The sequence below is a fragment of the Notamacropus eugenii genome, chromosome 3, assembly GCF_028372415.1.
Source record: "Notamacropus eugenii isolate mMacEug1 chromosome 3, mMacEug1.pri_v2, whole genome shotgun sequence".
Taxonomy (NCBI): domain Eukaryota; kingdom Metazoa; phylum Chordata; class Mammalia; order Diprotodontia; family Macropodidae; genus Notamacropus; species Notamacropus eugenii.
The window spans coordinates 376671032-376692788 of NC_092874.1; the positions used below are offsets into that span (position 1 = coordinate 376671032).

The window sequence follows — 21757 nt, forward strand, 5'->3', positions numbered from 1 at the left end:
CCCACCCCCAGGACACACACCCTGTCTCTGGGGGCAGGATTTTCTGACCAGATTTTCCTGTGCCCAAATTTCGGGGGTGATTTTAATTCCTTTCCTTCCCTCCCTCCCCCCACCCGGTGCCCATCGCTCCATCCTCGGGCCTGGGGCTCCATCATGCAGCCTCACGGCTGCTGGAGCTGAAGAGAAGGTTGAATTCAGGGAAAGGGACTGACTGCTGGCGCCTGCGGCGGGTCCGGCTTGGGTGGCTGCGGCTGCCTGGTGAAGGTAGCAACAACTGCAGCAGCAGTAGCAGCAGCAGCAGCAGTAGCAGCAGCAGCAGCAGCAGCAGCAGCAGCAGCAGCAGCAGCCGCCGCCGCCGCCGCGCTAACACACCAGCCTCAGCGCCTGAGAAAGGGCACCCGAAGGCGCCGGTCCTCCGTAGCTCTGTTCCGTCCCTTATTCCTCGGAATGATTGATCTGTGGCTGTGGCTGTTGTGAGTGGTGGTGGCGGCAGAGAGGGTGACAGCAGCTGGCACAGCTGGGAGGCGACAGGCGCCATTGCCAGGACGACTGTCGGGGGTGCCACGGACCGGCGGGCGGGGGAAGGAAGCCCTTTAAGCGTCCGACGGAGAACTCGCTCGGAAGGGGAGGCGGAGGCTCAGCTAGCGCAGGTGCTGCCGCCTGCCCCACGCTGGGCCGCGGGCCATGCGGCCGGAGTGAGAAGGTGCTTGTGGCCCCGGCGCCCCCAGCAGCCTAGTAGCCTGGGCAGGTTGGACTGGAGTCTCTCCAGCGTCGGCGGCATGGCTTCTAGCCGGGGCTCGGGCCAGAGCAGGCTCAGCCCCTTCGCCACTGCGGCCAGCCGGGCTGCGCCGGGACTGCGACTCGCCCCTATGTTGCCCTTGCTACTCCTGCTGCTGCCAGCTTCGGGAGGGTCGCGGGCCTTTCCCCGGGGGGCTGCGGGGCCGCCGCTCAACAGTCCACCCCTATCCATCATGGGTTTGATGCCACTCACGGACAACGTGGCAAAGGGCAGCATCGGTCGAGGGGTGCTCCCTGCCGTGGAGCTGGCGATCCAGCAGATCCGCAACGAGTCCCTGTTGTACCCCTACTTCTTGGACCTTCGGCTCTACGACACCGAGGTGAGTGCAACGGCTCTACTCCCCCCTCACCAAGCTTCCCCTCCCTCTCAGTTCTGCCATCCCTTCCTTTGGTCTCATGCTCCCTCCCCCTTCCCTGGGCCTTCGGGGCGGGTTCCCCCCATTTAGCCTGACCGCGCGGTGTGGTTACTGTTCAGAAGGGAATTGTAGGGAACTGGGTTTCCCCTGTGGACAGGGGCCGGGGCTCGAGGGGCAGCAGTTCTCTCTACGTGCCGGGTGGCGTCGGCCCTGCAGTAAGAACTGGGCCAGAGGGATTAGGAATGGAGAGAAGTGGGGATGGAGGAGAGGGGGCTCGAAAAAGCACCTTACTGAGGCAAAGAGGAGTGGAAGGATGAGGAAGAAGGGGAAAAGGAAAAGTGGGGACAAAGAAGAGAGAAAAAGGGGAGAAAGAGGAGAAATGGGTGTCTTAGGAGTCACTGGGTTATAAAGATGGAGAGGAAAAAGCCCGCTGTCCTGCCCTGTGTATGTATGCACGGAGAGGTCAGGGACTTCGCTTCTAGGGAGGAGTTTCGATCTGTGTGCCCAGAGACAGGTGTGTTTCTGACATCAATTTGTAGACGTTGATTTTAAATGGAAGTTTGGAGGGGGCGGGGGGGGGAGCGGGTTTCCCTCTGGTTTTGGTGAGGGAGGTCTATGTATGTGTTTCTGGCTCATTCCTAGGTTGCATTCAGCAGTCCTATCCCCAAATGCAGTCCGTACGGATTTAGCAGTAGAAGGAGGTTGGAGTTTTGTTTCTCTCCAGGGAGCCTACAACGGCAAGGGGGAGAGTCCACATGCAGCCCTTGAGTAACTCAGTTGTAACTGTAGAAGGAAGTGAAAAGGGAGCGGATGTCATCCATTTCATCGATCGTTTTCCCTCCAGAGAGAAGGGAAGGAGGGGCAGGTGCCCTTGCTAAGGGGGAATGGTAAAGATCGGGGGATGGGGGGTGGTGGTGAGGGAAATGAGATTGGATCTATCCTTCTCATCCAGGGTTTTGTGGCAAGCTGTGGGTTTTCTTGCCGAGTACACAAACAGGTCGCCTTGTCCTTTTCCTTCCAGTGTGTGACTTGACATGTGCTGTTTCCAAATGCGGGCATTTGGATTGAGTATGGAGGGCTCTTTGAGCGGACAAAAATTCCTCTTTCGGAGGACTCCCTCGGGGATAATGACCATGTGGGAAGAATCGGCGGAGCCCTGGCTGTCCCACCAAGCGACGTCAGGGCAGGTCACACAAAAATCCCGCCAGTTTCACATGCCTTGGGTGACGGTGGAGGGAGAGAAATATGTTTTAGAGCGCATAGTAGGCCTGGTCCAAGCCTCTGCTGTCACCAGACTCCTTTCTTAGAAGGCTGTTGTGGTTATAAAAGTGTCTTGTGGAATCTCTGAGTTTAGTAAGAATTTCAGTGTGTTTGCAAAAGAAAACCCTGGCAGGGGCTGAAACCACGACCTGAAGGTGGCGGTAATTTCTAGAGAAAGACAAGATTTTTCGATAAACACTTTCACAGCAACCGTGGTGAAACTATTGAAAACCGTCACTTAGCATTTGTCGTTAAAGAATCCTTTACAATTCTTTTCATTTTCCTCCTCATCCTGTTTCTATGTAACCTCCAATTTAGATAGAAACTGACAGAAGCAGGGGGAAAAAAGGCAGCACTGGACAGTCACCAATTCCCAGCTGCCCATTTTATTTACGGAAAGATAGTGATTTATTTCTATATGGATGTAAATATTATAAAAAGAGATATTTTATATTATTTACTACACATATACAATGTTTATACTTCGACATTTCCCCCAAAGACATATTAACGACCAAGAAGAGGATTAAGATCAGATAATATAAAAATAGTAAGAAAACATCATTGGGGTAGTTCCCAATGGTGTAGGTTTGTGTGCTGCATATTGAAAGCCAATGCAGAAACTGTCTCCCTGGAAGAGAAATCATCTGCCCAAAGAAAATTAATACCAGTAGTATATGAAATGGACATAAAGAGAACTAGAAGTATGTTTTCCCTGAAATGCACACATTTCAAATAACTGCACGTTGACCTGCAAATACCTCATTTATACTATTTTGACTTCCATCCATCTTTTTTTCCCCTAGTTTAAGCTGATCTCTCTGAGAACTCATGATTGTCTACTGACAAAACTATGTTTTGAAAGCATATATGCTTAAACAGGGTTTACCCTACATATATCATAACCAAATATGAATTGAGCTATTCAGTTTTCCATATTATTTTTTAACATCATAGAATGAGAAGACTCATCCTTTAACATGTTTATTTAAGGTCCCTTCTCTGCAAGAGCAGAAAGCAAAAATACTTAAGGTCTTGGTACTTTGGTACTTAGCTGTGGGTGAAGCATTTTTATTTCTAAAGTGTGCCTCAAAAACCCAAGAATTAAATATTACTTGCTTCTGGTGGGGGTGGGGCATGGAAATGCAACATGGTGAATTTTTATCTGATGAAGTGGTCACAGACTAATTTTAAAAACTGCTTACTTACTTTTCTTCTTGATATGATTCAGTAAAGATTATGTGAGGTGTTTTTTTTTTCCTCAAGAAGGAACATTGGCTAATAAATGTGTGAACTCAATAGTAGTAGGGAATAGGAGAGAACTGATACAATTTAATAAAAATTTTAAAATCTTGATTTCTTGAAAGCAGACGGACAAGCTCTTATTCACAAACAAAGCATAGTGAAGAATTATTCAAATAATTCACTGCAAAAAACTGCTTTTGAGGAAAAAATCATGGACACTTAGGCCTGTTTTATTCAGATCACCTGTCTGTATTGATTAATGTTGCTGGATCCTTCTTTATGCCTTGGATGGATTGAGTGTTTGGCAAATTGTACTGAGGGATTCTGCCCTGCCATGGTCCATTTAATTCTGGCATATAGACCCAACCTCCATCTACACAACCCCAAATGAAACTGTAAATGAAATGAATTTTCTGATTCCACAAGCCTCTGATTCTATGCATCTGTTCATTCATTACATACTCACCCCCACCCCATTTTTGTAAGTTTATAGTGATCGAGTTGATATGGTACAGTGGAAAGAATGCTGGATATGGAGTCAAAGGATCTGGGTTCAACTCCTAACTGTGTTATTTGCTACTAGTGTGACTTTGGGCAACTCAACCTCATTTCAGTCTCTGTTTCCCCATCTATAAAATGAGTAGTTTCTTAGGATCTCTTAGGTCCCTTCTAGCTCTGAATCCATCATCCTCTAATTCTATGAGATTTGGCAATGGTTTAGTTACATTGACCAAAGTAGACAGTCAATCTCAAAAGTACACTTGAAAGAATTATTTTTTTGGGAGGTCCTAAATTATCTGACAGTCTGAATAACGAGAGGTAGCTTGAATTGATGGAAAGAGCACTCATGTGGATCTGAATTAGAGTTCCCTCCCCCCCCCTTTATTTTTTACAAAGTACATGTGTGATTTTGAGCAATTTGCTTCATGTCTCAGCCTCAGTTTCCTTGTCTGTAAAAAGGGGAGGGTTGGTGGCTCACTAATGATGCTTTCAGCACTAACTTTGTAAATCTGGATTATTGTCAAATCTCTGCTGAATCTGTGTATCCAAAGTGAAATGAAAAGTCAAGGGAATTATCTGGATAATTAAAGAAAAAGTGGAACGACCCAGTTTTACTTCATCCCAAGTGCTTTTGGCCTGAATGAGCCAAATTGACATATCTCTTTTTCCAATGTACTTTGTGCTTTTAGGTCTGAATTGATAGTGCATAGAAGCATTACTTCTCCTCTAAGCTCACCCTCTGCGAGCTTACATCATAAGCACTATCAAAATGTAAGGGTGCAATTGGTGCCTGTGATATGAATGGGCTCAAAGTGCTACATCCAATGCTGACTAGGTTGCAGGTCAGCAGCATAGCAGAGGGCAAAGAATGCTAGACTACATGATTTAGATGCAGCTAGTTGGTACAGGAAATAGAAAAATAACCTGGAGTCAGGAAACTCTGAGTTCAAGTCCATCTTCAGACACTAGCTGTGTGACCCTGGGTAAATCATTTCATTGTTATCTGCCTCAGTTTCCTCAACTGTAAAATGATTATAGTAATAGGACCAACCTCCAAGAGTTGTGAGGATAAAAATGAGATAATATTTGTAAAGTGCTTGGCATATAGTAAGCACTTAATAAATATGTTTTCTTCATCCCTTCTTTCCTTCCTAGGTTCTAGTCCCCCTTCTACCACTAACTGTCAGTGTGACCGTGGGACAGTTACCTAAACTTGTAGAGATCTCACTATACTCTTCTGTAAAATGGGGATAATATTTCTTGCACTACCTTAATCATCAGGGCTGTTGGGAAGAGTTTGGTAGACCTCAACATACTGTAGTAAAGAGACCTCCTAGTATCATTAGTAGTAGGGAGTGCTTTTACATAAGAAGGAAGATTCCCAACTGCAATGCATTGCAAGATAAGTTGGAATAGTCACACACCTGGACAAAGTAACACAATAGATAAGCAATGGCTCCAAAACCCAAAGAGAAAGTCTTTTCAGATGATTGTATGACCAGGACCATGATATATAAAGAAACAACCTCATTAAAATCCAAAGCAATTTCAAGGCATTATCTTTTTGTGGGAGAAGGGGGGAAAGGGGAAAAGGAAGATATAGTGAGACTTGGGCATTGACTCCCAATGGAAGGTATGAAGTGTGACAAAATACTTGAAGTTTCCACCTTGTTAACACAGGACCTTCTTCTTTAAGTTACATTGTAAATTCTCTTTTGCTAAGTTGTGATAGGCATGAATTGTATGTTTCTGTATGTACCATATATGTGTATATTCTTGTATTTTGCCTTTTTAGGCAATTGGTATTGAGAATTCCTGGAGCGAAAATTACTTCTACTGATGTGAACTGACATCTCATCTTTAACTTACAGTCTGAGAAAGTTGCCTAGGACACTGTGGGATTAAGTGATTTTTCTGTGGTTATGGAACTAGCCTGTGTCAAAAACAGGACTTAAACCCAAGTCTGACTGTCTGTCTTCCTAAACACTTTGTATCCATTACACCCATTTGTTGCCCCTTCTCTATATGTTTTACATATCAGCAAACAATACATATTGGGAAACGACTCTGAAGCCAAACTTAGACCACTACCTCACGTGTTTCAACTCTGAAGTCGAAATTGACCCTGAAATGAGTAAACAACACTCATTCACCTTCTTTTGACCTTGTCACCAGTGTGTGCCTCTATCCTTTCTAACAATGAACACGTATAAATCAATCATCAGTTCAAGTCCAGGGAAGTGATATGATGATTTCTTAGGTATTTTTGATGTTTTTAAAGTTTGATATTCTACCATGTGCTATATAGGTTGTCTTTTTTCTTTAAAAAAATTTATTGATTTTATATCAATGATTGATGTTTCCATCACCAAAATATCTTTTCCCATTTTCCTCACGTAGAAACTTCCCTTTTAAGAAAGAATGAGAGAGAGAGAGAGATCAGTTTAACTAATCTATGGACTAAATCTGCCATTCTATATAATTCCAGTATCTTCCCTCTGTTGATTATTTCCTATTTATCCTACATGTAGCTTTCTATATGTATGTATACATACACACATGTGTGCATATGTATATATATACATATGTTGTATGTATGTATATATATATATATATATATACATATATATATTTGTATTTACCTTTCCCATTAAAGTGTAAGATCAAGGACCATCTTTTACCTGTTTTTTGTATCCCCAGTACTTAGCACTGTGCCTGCCACATAGTAGGTGCTTAATACATGTTTATCAAGTGAATGGATGAATGTAGTGTTCCATAACCATAGTCCACCTCAGCAAAGAAGAGAAGGAAGGGTATCCCAGTACTTCTTTGGAGCCAAACTCAATCATTATGATTTCACAGCATTCGGTATCTATTATTCTGTTACTGTTATTGTTCTTGTCATGGTTATAGTCATTATAAATATTGTTTTCCTGTTTCTACTTATTTCATTTTGCATCAGTTCATATAAGTCTTCCCATGGTTCCCAGTATTCAGTATATCCATTGTTTCTTATAGCTCAGTAACGTCCCATTGTATTCTTGTATCAGAAGTTTGCTTAATCATTCCCCATTCATGGGCGTCTGTTGACTATGAAAAGTGCTGCTACAAATATTTTGGTGTATTTTTTGGGTCTTCCTTTTTATCATTAAGCTTTTTCAGTTAAAGAGTATGGCCATTTTATTCACTTCCTTATAGCATAATTCTAAATCAACCCCCAGAATCTCTGGAGTAGTTGACATCCTCATGTTAGTGTTCCTGTCTTTCCATAACCTCCTAAACGCTATTTCTATCTTCTGTCATTTTTGCCGGTTCACTATTATGAGCCATAAAACTGCACCTTATTTCTTATCTTTCTCAACTCATGAAATGACTAAAATAAATTCTTTCAAAATATTCAAAAACTGCTAGTTTTGTCTCCTTTTCTTTTACAGTCAGCCTATTAGCAAACATGTTTTGAGGGGGAAAATGGTATAAATGTTTCTAGTGTGTCCATTTACATATACACACATATGTATGCGTATTAAACATGTGAAGTCACTGTGGTTCAATGTATTGAAAGGAGACTTTAGAGTCAGGGAGATGTGGCTTCAGACCCTGACTAGGACAAATATTAGCTGTTATGGCCTGAAGCAAGTCACTTGACTTCTTAGTACCCTAGGCATCTCTCTTAAGATTGTAAGATGCAGAGAAAGTAACAGTCAGCATTGGAAGAGGAAATTTTCCCACTGAGAGCTTCCTGTATCACAGAAATTACATGCATATGCATAGATATACACATATACATATGCAATCCATATATATGCACACATAATACACATATAAAACATAGAGATAGGGATTGGAATTGTGATTATATTTATTGGATAGAATTCCCAGACTAAGAATCTCCCTCTACCAAATCAGGCTGGCATCTTCTCTGCAGTTTATAGTCTTAGGGGAGAGGCAGTATAGTATAGTGAGTAGAGAGTAGATTTTGAATCCAGGACATTCTGAATTCGAAATCTGCCTCTGACAAATACTGGTTGTATAACTTTGGACAAGTCACTTCACTTCTAGCTGATCTAGGCAGTAAATGTACACATTTGTGTAATTCATACACATGTATACAATGCAAATATATGCACCATATTTATCTATCAGCCTCACTCTCCGCCCCCCCCCCACTGCCATATTAATTGTATTAAACTCAAATATAGCCTATAATTAGGGAAATGGATTGGACTGGACCCCTGATTTCATGATATATAGAATTCCCAGAAGATGAAATTGCCTCTAACAATGTAGGTCAGCACCTTCTCTGGGACACCTCTTTTTAAACTGTTGCCCACAAATTTAGAAGTTAGATAGTTTTGCCAGGGTCACACAGAACAGACATAACTTGAACTCAGATCCCCTATGGTTCATGGCTTGAATTAAGATCCCCCTAACTTCAAGGCCAGCTTTCTATCTACTATGCCTATAACTGTTGTTTTTAAAGTGTGTGTGTGTGTGTGTGTGTGTGTGTGTGTGTGTACCTATATGTATGTGCACACATATATAATATTTCCTTTCAAAGGAATCTCATTTTAGGAGTATGACATATTTAGCGGTGACCAATATAGTGCAAGCATATAATCATCACATCTGCCTTCTCCCTCCTATATTACCTTCTGGCAAGATACAGTGTGCCTATGTTACACTTTTACCTATGTACCAAGTGCCAGTTTTGTGCAATACTCCCACCCTTGACCAGCTGCTTTTGAGAGTGAACAGGTTGTTCAAGCAAATCCCAGGCCAATGTTGGCCTCTTTGCTGAAACCACTAGCATGCTCACATTAAGAAAATATCCTTTTGTCTACAGTGAGAGTCTTTTTTTCCCAGAAAAATAGCCCAGGAGCCACCATCTTCCTCCTAAAAGGTCACTAAGTTGCTTAGAGAAGACCAGTATTCAAGAGCGCATGGATGGCCACCCCGTCACAGGAGGATGATGCTAGGCTGCTTTTCCTCGGTTTCAACTGCAGTGATGGATGATGTACAACATGGAGAGCGAAATGACTAAGCCCCATCTGTTTGGGCTGTTTATGAACATCTTATTCTTAGTGTGTGTTTTTCTGAAATCCCATTGATTTCCTCTTGGCATGAATCTAACTGGCATTAACTAAGAGACAAGTAAAAATATTCCCAACTTTAAGAGAAATGGAGAGTCAGTACTAGAGAGGGCACCTGGCTTTGCAGGTCATGGAAGGTCAGTGGTGTGGGCCAGGCCCAGGGAGGAAGGGTATTGTTCAGAGAGGTGGGCTTTTGATTCCATGAGCCCTTTGCCTCTCTTCATCTGTTCAACTCATTTCATTTTCTCCCACTTAAACAAAGATACAGGATGCTAACTGATGTAAGATGACCTGGTGCTAAGAAAGTAGCTGAGGCTTGAATACTAATTAATGGAGTTTTCAGCACCCTCAGGTTGTCATTTAGGAACTTACTGGTCCTCAGATGAAGAAAGGAATTTTACCTCCTCTTTCACATACAAGGGTAGGCATTTCTGGGGAAGCCCTGTCTCCTAAAGGTCACATGGTCTCATCAAGCTCAGCAAAAACCCCTTTAAAAAAAAAAGAGCTCATTTTAAAGAAATTATACCCTCTCCACAGGCATCAAGCCTGCCTTGATTACCAGACTCTCACACTTGTGTTCAGGTGAATCCCAGGTTTGAGATGCCTAGAGTAGAATCTTAATTGCCTTTAGGTATGAACCTTTGATTCCATTAGTATAAGGAACCCCAAGTGAGTTAATTCCCTCTGTAAATTCAGATTATCACCCTTCCACTGTAGTCTTGGAGAGTAGCCTCGGATGCTTAGAGATTAAGTGACTTGCCCAGGACAATAGAGCCAGCACGTTTCACAGATAGGACTCGAACTTGTGTTCCTGGTTAGCTCTCCAAATTCATTATGCCTTCCTTCCTTTACCTGACTTAGAAACGTTGAGGAAGGTAATGCTCTGGAATAACTGAACAAATAATTCAATAGATATTCATTAGGTGTTTGCTATGTGAAAGGCACCATGCTAGTATAACTCATTTAACTCCTTTTTTTGTGGTGGCAGGGAGGTGTTTGGAATCTAAATGTGTGGGTTTCTGGGAGATGTAGTCCTGGACCAACAGCCATTTTCTTCTTCTCTTTTAAGGCTCTGAGACCATTGTGAGCCTTAGGATGAGTGTGGCTGTGGGACCATGAGCTATGAGATGAAATTCCACCACACTGGGAGTTTCAGCCTGAGACTGTGACAGTGGGAGAGGCAGTCAGCTGTAGCAACAGCAGCAGTTTTCGTGATAATGCATTTCAAGAGAGTGTGGAAATTGGATGGTAGCTGGAGCAGGCACATAGAGACTAGGTAGCTGAGTATGGGGCTACTGCCCGAGCCCTGGGCACAGCAGCCTGTGGGGTCACTGCCAGAACCCTGGATGGTGCAGCTGTCTTTGCTTTCAGTGTCCAGAATTGGATAGTGGTTGTTGAAATTCCATTTGGGAGAATAAACACCAGACTGTGAAAGATGGTACTTCTTTCCCCTTCTTTCTCTCCAAGTAGGGCAGAAGCTAATTCTAAAGCTTATTATACTTTTTAAAAGTTACTTTTCAAATTTCTGTTTAAGTAGTTTGATTTTCTTTTTCTGGCTAAACAGATCCTACCTAACTGTAGTTTATGTATGTTGCTTTCTTTGCAAACAGGTAGGCTGCAGCAAGGAGAAACTCATCATTGGTATACAGAGATACAGAAAAGAGTAGGATTTAAGCTATGGTCCAAAAGTGCCAGGTTTTCTCCTGGCTGGGGGCTGAGTCAAACTGAGAGAGAAAAAGTTATTCTTCTATAAGGTTTTGATTTATTAGAAATTTTTAAATATAAGCTTCATAAGAGGTGGAACTGAACTAGACTTTTGTTTTTATTTCCTTTGCCTAGGCTAAAAATGAGTCAAAGTGTCATTTTTTCGGTTGGGGTCAAGGCTAAGCTACTGGGATGTACACCTCATTTACTTCTTTCCCTATCCATCCCACCCAAGCATACACACAGAAAACTTTTCACAGGCATGGACTCAAGAGTGGTGACTAGGGAGTGGGTGGCTGGTGGGAGGAGAGAAGATATAGAGGGACAAAGCTGGCGGTGACCTCATTCTGAAGGTAAGGACTAGGGGAGGGAACGAGTATTCTTTCTCTTTTGGCTTCAACTCCTACCTCAAACCTATATCCAGATAGACACAGAAAAAGCTATAATGGGCATTTGGGATACAAAGACCAAGGCAAAACATTTTCTGTTCTCAAGGGGCCCACATTCGATTAGAGGCCTAGAAGATAAGCAAAGAGATAAGTACAACACAAAGTAGGGAGTGACAGAGACAGATGGGGAAATCCAATGAAGTGTTCTAGGAATATTTAAAAGAAAGCATCCTAATACCTGGCGGGGGTGGGGCAGGGCTTCAGAGAAGAGGTGGTACATAAGGGGAGTGAGTCTTGAAGAAAAGAAGGAAATCTGAAAGGCAGAGAAGAGGAAGGAGTGCTTTCCAGACATGGGAGAATATCATCTCTAGCATTCAGCAGGTGTATGGCTATTGTGCTCCAGTGTGTCCTCATTACAGTGACTTAGAAGCTTGGAAGGGAATTTGGGTCATTTAGTTTGGCCTTCTACCTGAAGCATGAATCTTCTGCATAACATTCTGGACAAGTGGCCATCCATCCTCCACTGGGACATTTTCAGGGAAGAAGAATTCATTATGCCATCAGGTCATTCTTTCTGTTTTGTAGGTCAGCTTTAATTGTTAGAAATTTCCTCCTTGTATTGAGCCAAAATCTGCCTCCCTGGAACTTCTACTTTTTAGTCCTAGCCCCTCCATTGAAAGCATACAGAACAATCTGAACCTAAAATAGGTTGCCTGGATTATCAGTTTCTTTACTACACCTGCTTTAGTACTGATCTCCTCATCACAGTACTTGTTCTCCCCCCCAAGTTCCAGCTGTGCTCCCTGACTCAGTTCTTCCTCCACCCCTAAACTCCAGTAATAGAAAACATTTTCAGAAAAATTTCTTCCTGAATGTGTACTCCCTCCATTAAAGCAGAATGAAGGAAGGGTGACTGGGCAGGGGGTGGGGTGGAGAGAAAGAGATTAAACCAATATTGTATAGATTTTCTTTTTGGAAAAAAAAGGAAAGCAAAGAGTGAATCCAAGATTTCAAATGCAATTCAAAGGAATAGGAAAGTTTGGGAGTTAATAGTCTAAAAATGACCACAGTGATACAGACAGAGACAGAAGTATTGAACAATTATATTAGTTGATTAAATCTATACGTTTTGTGCTGTCCTGAGGAAAGCTGGATGGTAAATTATGAGGCTTATGAATCACAAATTACCTTGCAATTGTTTTGCTCTTCGCTAGGTTCTTATTTTGTTGTTTTTTGTGGGGGGGTTTTGGAGTACAATTTCAGTAACTTCATGTGTTTTTATACAGGTGACCCTTACAGTTTTACTATGATCCCATCCAAGTCTCTTCATAAATCTCTCATGGAGGAGCTGTCCAAGGTTGTAGAAGCTTTCTTCTTGTTTGTTATTTTTTAATCTTGAGGACATAATTTAGGTCTAGATAATGGTCATGTTTGAGAACTGAAAAGAATTGTAAAAGCCATCTAGTCCAATGTCTCTATTTTACACATTATCTACAATAATTCTTGGGATACTTCAAATTTTAAAAGTTGCCATTTTTAAAAACCAGTTTATTATATTGTACTTACTAAAATGAATAGTGTTGGGAGATGTATCAGATAACATTTTTTTAACTTTCAAAGAAAAATTTTAAACTTTGAGTTGTGCACACTTTCCACTCAAATGAAGGAGGCATCCAGTAACACAACTTATCTATATTGGAAGCCTACACCAACTGATGCTTCCAGAGTTGCTGACTCAAATTTGATGTCATTTGTACATATAAAATTAAATAATTACTGCACTACATTCACTATTATTTGAAAAAAATTTATCATTCTAGTCTTGTTTTTGTTTACTTTGATTTGAACTTCATTTTCATTTAAAAAAAAACCCTGGATGTCTTTATGCAAGAGTTATACTAAAAAAAAAAAAACCTGGTAATTTTGACCACTGCTTTATAGCCTCCTCCTTTCCCAGACAGTTTCATGTTCCCTCTAGGGGCATGCCACATTATTTAGAAAACTCTTATCATAAAGCATATCACATAGTTGTCTTTTGTAGACGGGGGTTCCAGTTTCAGCTTCTTTACCTCTTAGCTGTGTAATAGTGTGCAGATCACTTAAGTTCTCTGATGTGGAGTTTCCTTGGCTACAAAATGGTTGCAAGAATACTTGCATTAGTTATCTCCTAAAATGTGGAGAGATTTTCATTTACAGTAAGGTGAGAATACTCTAACTAATATTTATGTAGTACTCTAAAGTTTCCAGAGCTCTTTACATATGTTAACGCTTCATCCTCACAAAAGTCTTGTAAGGATAGGGGTTATTGTTATCCCCATTTTACAGATGAGGGAATTCAGAATCAGAGAAGTGATTTGTACCTTGTCACATGGTTAGGAGGTGTCTGAGGTAGGATTCAAATTCAGGGTTTCCTGATCTGGGTCCTACATCTTCTCCACTGTACCCACCTAGCTATCTGGGGGTCATCTCCAATTGTCCTGATCTATATCTTGCCACTGGACTCAAATGACTTTGGAGGAGAAAGTGAGACTGGTAACTTTGCACAGCCCTCTCTCACTTAATTCCAATTCACTTGCAAGTCATGATATCACCTTCCCAATGTCATGGTCCTCTTCAAGAATGAAGGACAAACAATGGATGACCTAGCTGCCTATATTCCAGAAGTGCTATTGAATACTTGTACGGTGAAGCTCAAAAGATTATTGTGAAGAAAATGCTTTATAAACTGAATAGTGCAATAAATATATGAGCTTATCCTTCTGGGTTCATTCCCTGTGCTGAATTAGATATTCTTTCCATCAGCCTATACCCTCCTTTCTCTTAACTTTCTTTAACACTCTTTATCTAAGTCCTTAAGTTGTTCTGTTGGCCTTTTTTATATTCTTCATGTATAAGATTTCATTTCCTACTTTCCTGTCTTTGCTCAGGCTTTGTCCCAAACCTATGATATCCTTCCTCTCAACCTCCACTTCTTGGAATCTCTATTTTTCCTTTAAGGCTTAAGCCAAGCACCAACTCCTACATAAGCTGTTTTCCCAGCCCATTTGACCCTGGTTGGCTATTAAACACTGGCAGCCTCTACTCTGTTGATACTCACTTGTACATTACTGGTTTCTTGCACAAGCTTTTATAGTCTCCATAATAATCCACACTTTTGTAGTTCTTTAAGGTTTACAAAGCATATTTCTAAGTCCTTTGAGGTGGCTTAGCAGAATCATAGGAATGGGATTCAAATTCCTGCCCTGCCACTTAGTAAATATGTTCCTTTAGGCAAGTCATTCACCTCTTTGTACGTCCCTTTATCATTTGTAAAATTAGAGGGTTTTCCTAGATTAATTCTAGAGCACTTTATAACTCTAGCATTCTATGATCTAGGTAAGGCATTACTAACATTTTTTACTCCAAGTCCAAAGAACTTTTTGCTACACATGTTGAAAAAAATGGTACAGAAAGGGATTTAGTGGAAGAATTGAGGTGGTTCCCCTAGTGCCAAGAACACTGTGCTTAGAGATAGATTTGATGTTGAACCTGCTCTAAAGTTGATACAGTCCAATGGGGGAAATGACATATATACAGATAACTATGACTTTTAGAGTGAATGTGATCAGTGCAGAAGAGAGCTTTCAGTAGGAGTTATTGGTAATTTGAGTGGGGAGAAACCACTTCCAACTGGAAGTTTGGGGTGGACATGAAAAGAGTATGGGAAGAGTTAGCATCTAAGTTGAATCTTGAAGGAAGAGAGAGACTTCAAAGAGACAGAGGTCAGAAGGAGTACATTCTACCTATGGAAGACAGTGAACAAAACCACAGAAATGGGGAAGGGCAGGATGAGAATTAGAAATGGAGTATAGTCTAGTTGCCTTGAATTATAAAACATGTGAAGGAAGCATCATTCAACAGAGCAATCAAAAAAAATATATTAAACATTTACTATTTACCAGGCAATGTACTAAGTGATGGGGTTACAAAGAAAGGTAAAAATAGTCTCTCAGAGGGCAGGACACTAGTAGTTGGGAGACCAGCAAAGAATTCTTGTAGAAGAACTAAAGATAGGTAGATTCTAGTCAGATTATAAAGGATGTGAAAGTTCAGGACCAGAAATTTGTACTAGATTTACTAGGTAGTGAGTAACTTTTGAAGATTTCCTTAGTAAAGGACTGAAGTGATGAGTTCTATAGTCATGAGAGTACTCAGGCAGCAGAGTGGAGGGTGGAACAAATAAGGAGAGAATAAAGTCAGTAAAGACAGGAACCTATTGATGTCATATAAGGTAAAAGAAGGGGACTGACCTAAAGTAGTTGTTGCTGGAAGAGGAAAAAAAGGGCAGATGTCAAAGATATTGCTGATGTAAAATTACAGCTCTTGGTCACTAGTTAGATGTGTTGGATGATAGGAGAGAAGACTCAAGGATGATCTTAAAGTTTCAAGACTTAGTTATTTGGAGGGTGGTGATTCCATCCACAGAAATAGAGAAGTATGCAGAAGGGGTAGTTTTTGGGGGAAGGTTAGTTCAATTTGGGCCATAGTAAACTTGAGGTGCTTCAGGTAGAGATATCCAGCAGGCAGTTGGAGATGCAGAACTATAGCTCTGGGGAGAGGTTGAGTGTAAAAATAGAGATCTGAGAATCATATTCATGGAAGTGATAATTAAAGCTATCATAAAAGAAGCAATCACTAAGGGAAAGAGCTCTGAGAAGAGAGGAAGTCCAAGTCAATCAGTTAGTCACCAAATCATGAGGGACCCCCAGACTTAGGGTGAGGAGCAGTGTTGTGTAATGGATGAAACCATGCTGGATTTAGGGTCAGAGGACCTGGGTTCAAATTCTAGTATTACCCTCTGACAACCCATATCACCCCAAGCAGGTAACTTCACTTCTCTGGCTCTCAGTTTCCTCAACTATAAAATTAAAGACTTGGACAACATCAAGGTTTCTTAGCTTTTTTGTTTGTCAGACTTCTTTAGTAGTCTTGTGAAACCTATGGACTCCTTGTCCAAAAAAAAAAGGTTTTAAATGCATAAAATATATTACTTAGTATTACAAAGGAAACTACTTCTCTTGAAATAGTTATCACATAGTAGGTGCTTAATTTGATTTGACTTGACTCAAAATATTAAGAAAACAGGTCCATAGATCTGACTAGATGATGTCTAAGGAGAGCTCTATTTGTAAATCCTAAAATATTACTATAAGGGAGGACAATGGGAAGAGGTTGAGGAAGCAGAAAAAGAGATAGGAGGGATGACCAGAGAGGTAAGAGACCTAAAAGAGAGCAATGCTACAGAAGTCAAGAAAGGAAAAGGAATGTCACAAGTTTTTCATTCTATGGAGACAAGTAGGATGAAGACAGAAAGGAAAAAAAAACCCTTTATCTTTCGGTGAAAGAGAGACCTTTAGTAACCTTGTAAAGACCTATCATGTAAAATGGAAGGTATGAAAGCCAGATTGCAAGGGATGAGGAATAAGTAAGTGATGAGGGATTAAAGGCAATGATTTTAGATAATTTTTCCTAGAAGTCTGACCATGAAAAGGAGGTGAGAGTTAGGAGGTTAGTAAAGTTAAAGGATGTTTTATATTTCTTTTGAGGATAGGAAGTCCTGACTATATTCATATACAGAGAAGAAGCTTGTAAAGAGAGAGAGAATAAAGATAAGAGAGAAGGAATGGATTGATGGAGCAAAGTCCTGGAGGAGACAGAAGAGGATGGGATGGGTAAAACAATAACAGGAAAATAAGATGACATCTACCTGTCTCCAGGGACTTCAAGTTACCAGGTCTAGTGAATTACATTCAGCAAATTTACTGAAAGATAATGACTGCTGATCTGTTATTGGCGTTCTTTGAATTATCTTGGGAAGTCAGAGAGGTGCCACAGAGTTAATGTCTCCATTTTTATGAGAGGAAAAAGATTGAAATTTTCAGACTATGGATCAGTAACCTTAATTTCCATTCCTGGCCAAAAAATTAGTACATATTATAGCATTTAGAAAGGGAAGTGATGATCACTTAGGCTTTATCAAGAATAGGTGATACCAGAATTACCTCACTTCTTTGTTAGGACAGATCAGAGGAATTCCATAGGCAGAGGATACTTATTTAGATCTTAGTGATGTGACAAATCTTGTACCATCTTTATGTACCTCTTTATCTGTTCTTTGTGGGACAGATAAAGAAAGGGAAATTTCAGGTTTTAAGATAGAGATAGAGCAGTTTGGAGTCACTATCTTCATGGAAGCTGGGCAGTCAAAAGAACTGTGAGAACAGAGTGCTAGAAGGGCCATCGATGTTATAGAGATACTTAAAGGGTAGGTTGAGTTTGCTGGACCTGGAGGCAGGGGTCCGGGGTTCAGATCCTGCCTCAGTCACTTACTAAATGTATTAACTTAGATTAGGTAAATCACCTAACTTCTTTGGAACTCAGTTTCTTTAACTGTAAAATCAGTGGCTTGGACTAGATGATGTCAAAATCCTCTTCAGTCTCTAAGACTCTCCTATGATCAGCCCCATGTTCCATGATTTTCTGTCATCATCGTGGATATCGAATAACAAAGGAAGGGCTCGAGAATTAGATATAAAATAAGAGTAAGCAAGCTCTGAATGAGCCCAACAGTGTGTGCTTTAGTGCATGAGCTTTATGGACACCTATCATGGTTGCTCCAAGTGTGTTTGCATTCTCCCTGACTGTTGCAGCTGTGTTCTGAATGACTTCTATTGTCCAATAAGGATATAAGGGATGTGTTCAATACTTGAAATTATATACATACTTTTTGGTCTGGACTTACTATTTTCATTGTTGTGGGGAATTCTCAGTGTGGAAACTTCTGCCAACAAATGTAGATTAATGACTCTTCTGTAACCTCAGGTCTCAAGCAGTTGCCATGAAATGTTTAATGACTTGCCAACAGTCAGTCACACAGCTGGGCAGCTAGGTGGTACAGTGGATAGAGTGTTGGGTCTGGAGTCAGGAAGATTTGAGTTCCAATCCAGCCTCAGACACTTATGTGACTCTACCTCAGTTTCCTCATCTGTAAAATGAACTGGAGAAGGAAATGGCAAACCACCTTAGTATCTTCGCCAAGAAAACCCCAAATGGGGTCACAAAGAGTTGGACACAATTGAAAATGACTGACCAACAGCAAAAAATCACACAGTTAGTGTGTATCAGAGGCAGAATCTGCACCCAGGTCTTCTGGACTCTAAGGCTGAGAGTCTATCCACTATATTACATTGCCTGTGGTATATAAAAGGCATTAGGAAAGGGATTCAGCTGTCATGATCAGTGGCCACCCTTAACAGTAGCTAGCTGGCTGAAAGATTTCTTTCCCTGCTGCTTGGCCTAGCTTTAGTCAAATGTTTTCCAAACTCATTTGGCAACAAAACTCTTTGGGACCTGGCACATGTTGCTGGAAACCATAAATGCGGGTCTGGCAAGGTCTGGGCATATGGAATACTTCTGGGATAAAAGGGCAGTTGGGGGAATGTTGGAGCAAAATAGAGGAAATTAAGCCTATTTCCATACTGAAAAAAATGCTGCCTATGTTGGTCTGAATATAGACTTTAATGTTTTCCCAATTCAGTCTTGCATAAGACACAAATGTGGCATATAAACTGTTATTTTTCCAGTGTATATCTGTATACTCCAGATGTGGCCTGATCAGCACAAAATGAAGAGGGCCCATAGTTAGGACAAAACCCTTCTGGCAGCTATTCTAACTTCTGCAATCTCTTCCTCTTTCCTGATGAGCATTTAATCTAGAAGGAAAAAATATGTATGTGTGTATATGTACTATATATACACATTCTACAGAGAAAGACAATAAATGCACGTGTAAGTATATATGTATGAAATATATATACTTATATGTGTATATCTGTATATACTTGTGTATATATTAGAAATGTATACATATACATTTACACGTGTGCTTGTCTTCCTTTATAGAATACACATATAATATATACTATATATATATATATACACATATTTTCCATACAGCTTATATATATTACACATGTGTATATATTCTGATTGTCCTCTTCTATAGCATATAAGCTTGTTGAGCACAAGGACCATGTCATTTCTGTTTGTATTCCCAGCGCCTATCACAGTGCTTAGCGCATGGTATGTGTTTAACAAATGTTTGACAATTGACAGAATGAATTTCACTAAATTAAGTATCGGCTTTCTATGTTCCATTTGTATCCTCTAACCCTGTGCCAAGCAAATAGAAGTCATTTAATTAATGCTTGATGATTGATTGATTGTGATGTGATAGAGTGATCACTTGGACTCAGGAACCGGGGTATAATGTGTGGCTTTCAAGTCTAGAAGCTAAGTAACGGTGAGCAAGACCAGGTCGAACAGGTTAATTTCTTCTCCACAATATACAGTAATGGAAATAATTCCATGGCCCATAGGAACAAAAATGCCTGATAAGACACTGAAGGGACAGAGTTGAGCCCTGTTTTCCCAACTCTTGGTTACTCTAATGGAAAATTTCCCTCTTTCTTCTGTCTTCTAGACATGATATGATCAGAATCCCCACTTTGGTTCCACATAAACCTAAGTGGGGAGCAGTTAGATGGTGTAGTGGATAGAGTGCCAGGCCTGGAGTCAGAAAGACTCATCTTTCTGAGTTCAAATCTGACCTCAGACATGTACTAACTGTGTAACCCTGACCAAGTCACTTCACCCTATTTGCCTCAGTTCCCTCATCTATAAAACGAGCTGGAGAAGGAAATGACAAGCCACTCTGCTATCTTTGCCAAGAAGACCCCAAAAGGGGTCACGAAGAGTAAGACATGACTGAAATGACTGAACGACAACAGACCTAAGCAGAGCAAACATATTTAAATCTAGGTGATGAAAGGAGTAGGTGTGATCCGTCCTCCTTTCTCCTCTCTGGATAAAACCACTTATTTTCACTTGCTGATTCATACAGACACCAGCCATTAGTGCTTTCACTTCCTGAAAGTGTAATGTCTAGCAAAGTATTCCTAACAGAATGCTCCTTCAGCAAAGATGTGGGTGCTCACTGAGGTCCTTATAGTGGCATTTGATTCTTTGATAAGGAGGAAAGAAACAAGTATTCATTAAGTACCTACTATGTGCCAGGGACTGTGCTAAGCACTTTGCAAATATTACTTCACTTGGTGCTTACAACCGCCCCAGGAGATAGGTTGTATTATTATGATTGTTACACACACACACACACACACACACACACACGTATATTTGTGGTCTTCCTCTTTAGAATGTATGTACATGTGTATTATACTCTGTAATACATACATAGATTTTTTTCCATATAGATTAAATACTGATCCAGAAGGAGGGAGGGAGTGAAAGTTAGGGAATTAGTTGCCAGAAGGTTCTTTTTCCTGACTATGGGCTCTCTTTGTTTTGCTCTGATCAGACCACATCTGGAATATGCACTGTTCATAAGCCTTATTTGTACTTGGAGTCAGCTCTCACCTATGACACTTATTGTCTGTGCGATTTGGGGCGAGTAACATAACCTTTCTGAGTCTCAGGTTTTCCATCTGTTTAATGAAGTAAGATGGACCAGATATACCTCCTAAGGTCCCAGGTCTTCATTTATGATCAGTTGGTGGATTAATTGGATGAAGCAATAGGGCTTCCTCACCTAATTGGTGAACATCCCATGCAGATAAATATAAAGTGAAATTAACAGGTTAGACTCCTTTCAGGGCAACCACACTCTTTGGTCCTGAGAAAAAGACAGTCACTAGCTGGTGACCATAAAGCAGAAACATCTAACTTAGCACCTCTTCCTTAGCACTCAGAGGCATGGCCTATAAGGCAGACTGTCTCTCTTTCTCACACCTTTAACTTCTTATAGCTTAGCTTTCTCCATGCAATACAACTTCCTTTAAATTCCATTTATTTATCTGTATGCATGTTGTATCCCTCTACTAGAGTGTAAGCTCTTTTAGGGAAGGGATTGTGACATTTTTGTCTTTTTACCTCTAGCGTTTGAGACAATCAGTGCCTTGCATAGAGTGGGTGCCTAATAGATGCTTGTTAAATTATATTGAAGTAACTTAAATTGAGTTTGTTTCCTTATCTATAAAATAAGGACAACCATAAACCATTTTTTTCACTGAGTTGTTATAGTGAAAGTGTTTTGTGAACCTTAAACATAGTATGCAAATCTAACTTTTCCTTATTCATTGGTGCCCTGATTATTTCCAAAAGACTTTCCGATGAGACATCATGAAAAATCAGATCATCAAAGAGAAAAAGCAAAGCAGAGTTCATCTTCAGGAGAGTATACAAGCTATCAGGTTCTTGAGATGAGCTCACTGTTAGAACAAGGCACCGAATTTGGCTCTACCCTTCCTGGCAGCTAAGGCAAAAAGGGAAACATGCTGTCTTACTCCGTTTTTACTTT

The 21757-nt window shown here is 40.8% G+C and overlaps 1 protein-coding gene across 2 annotated transcripts in view; it reads left to right on the forward strand.

The window, feature by feature from the left end:
* The first annotated feature begins 290 nt into the window (after positions 1-290).
* The window catches only part of GABBR2 (gamma-aminobutyric acid type B receptor subunit 2), an 818519-nt gene continuing 797052 nt past the window's right edge, over positions 291-21757 (forward strand). The window contains exon 1 of one of the 2 annotated variants that reach the window (XM_072597481.1): positions 291-1118. In XM_072597481.1, the coding sequence (XP_072453582.1) occupies positions 780-1118 (339 nt within the window). In that variant the 5' untranslated portion in view covers positions 291-779. The remainder of the gene's footprint in view (positions 1119-21757) is intronic. The other variant, XM_072597480.1, reaches the window with a different exon arrangement.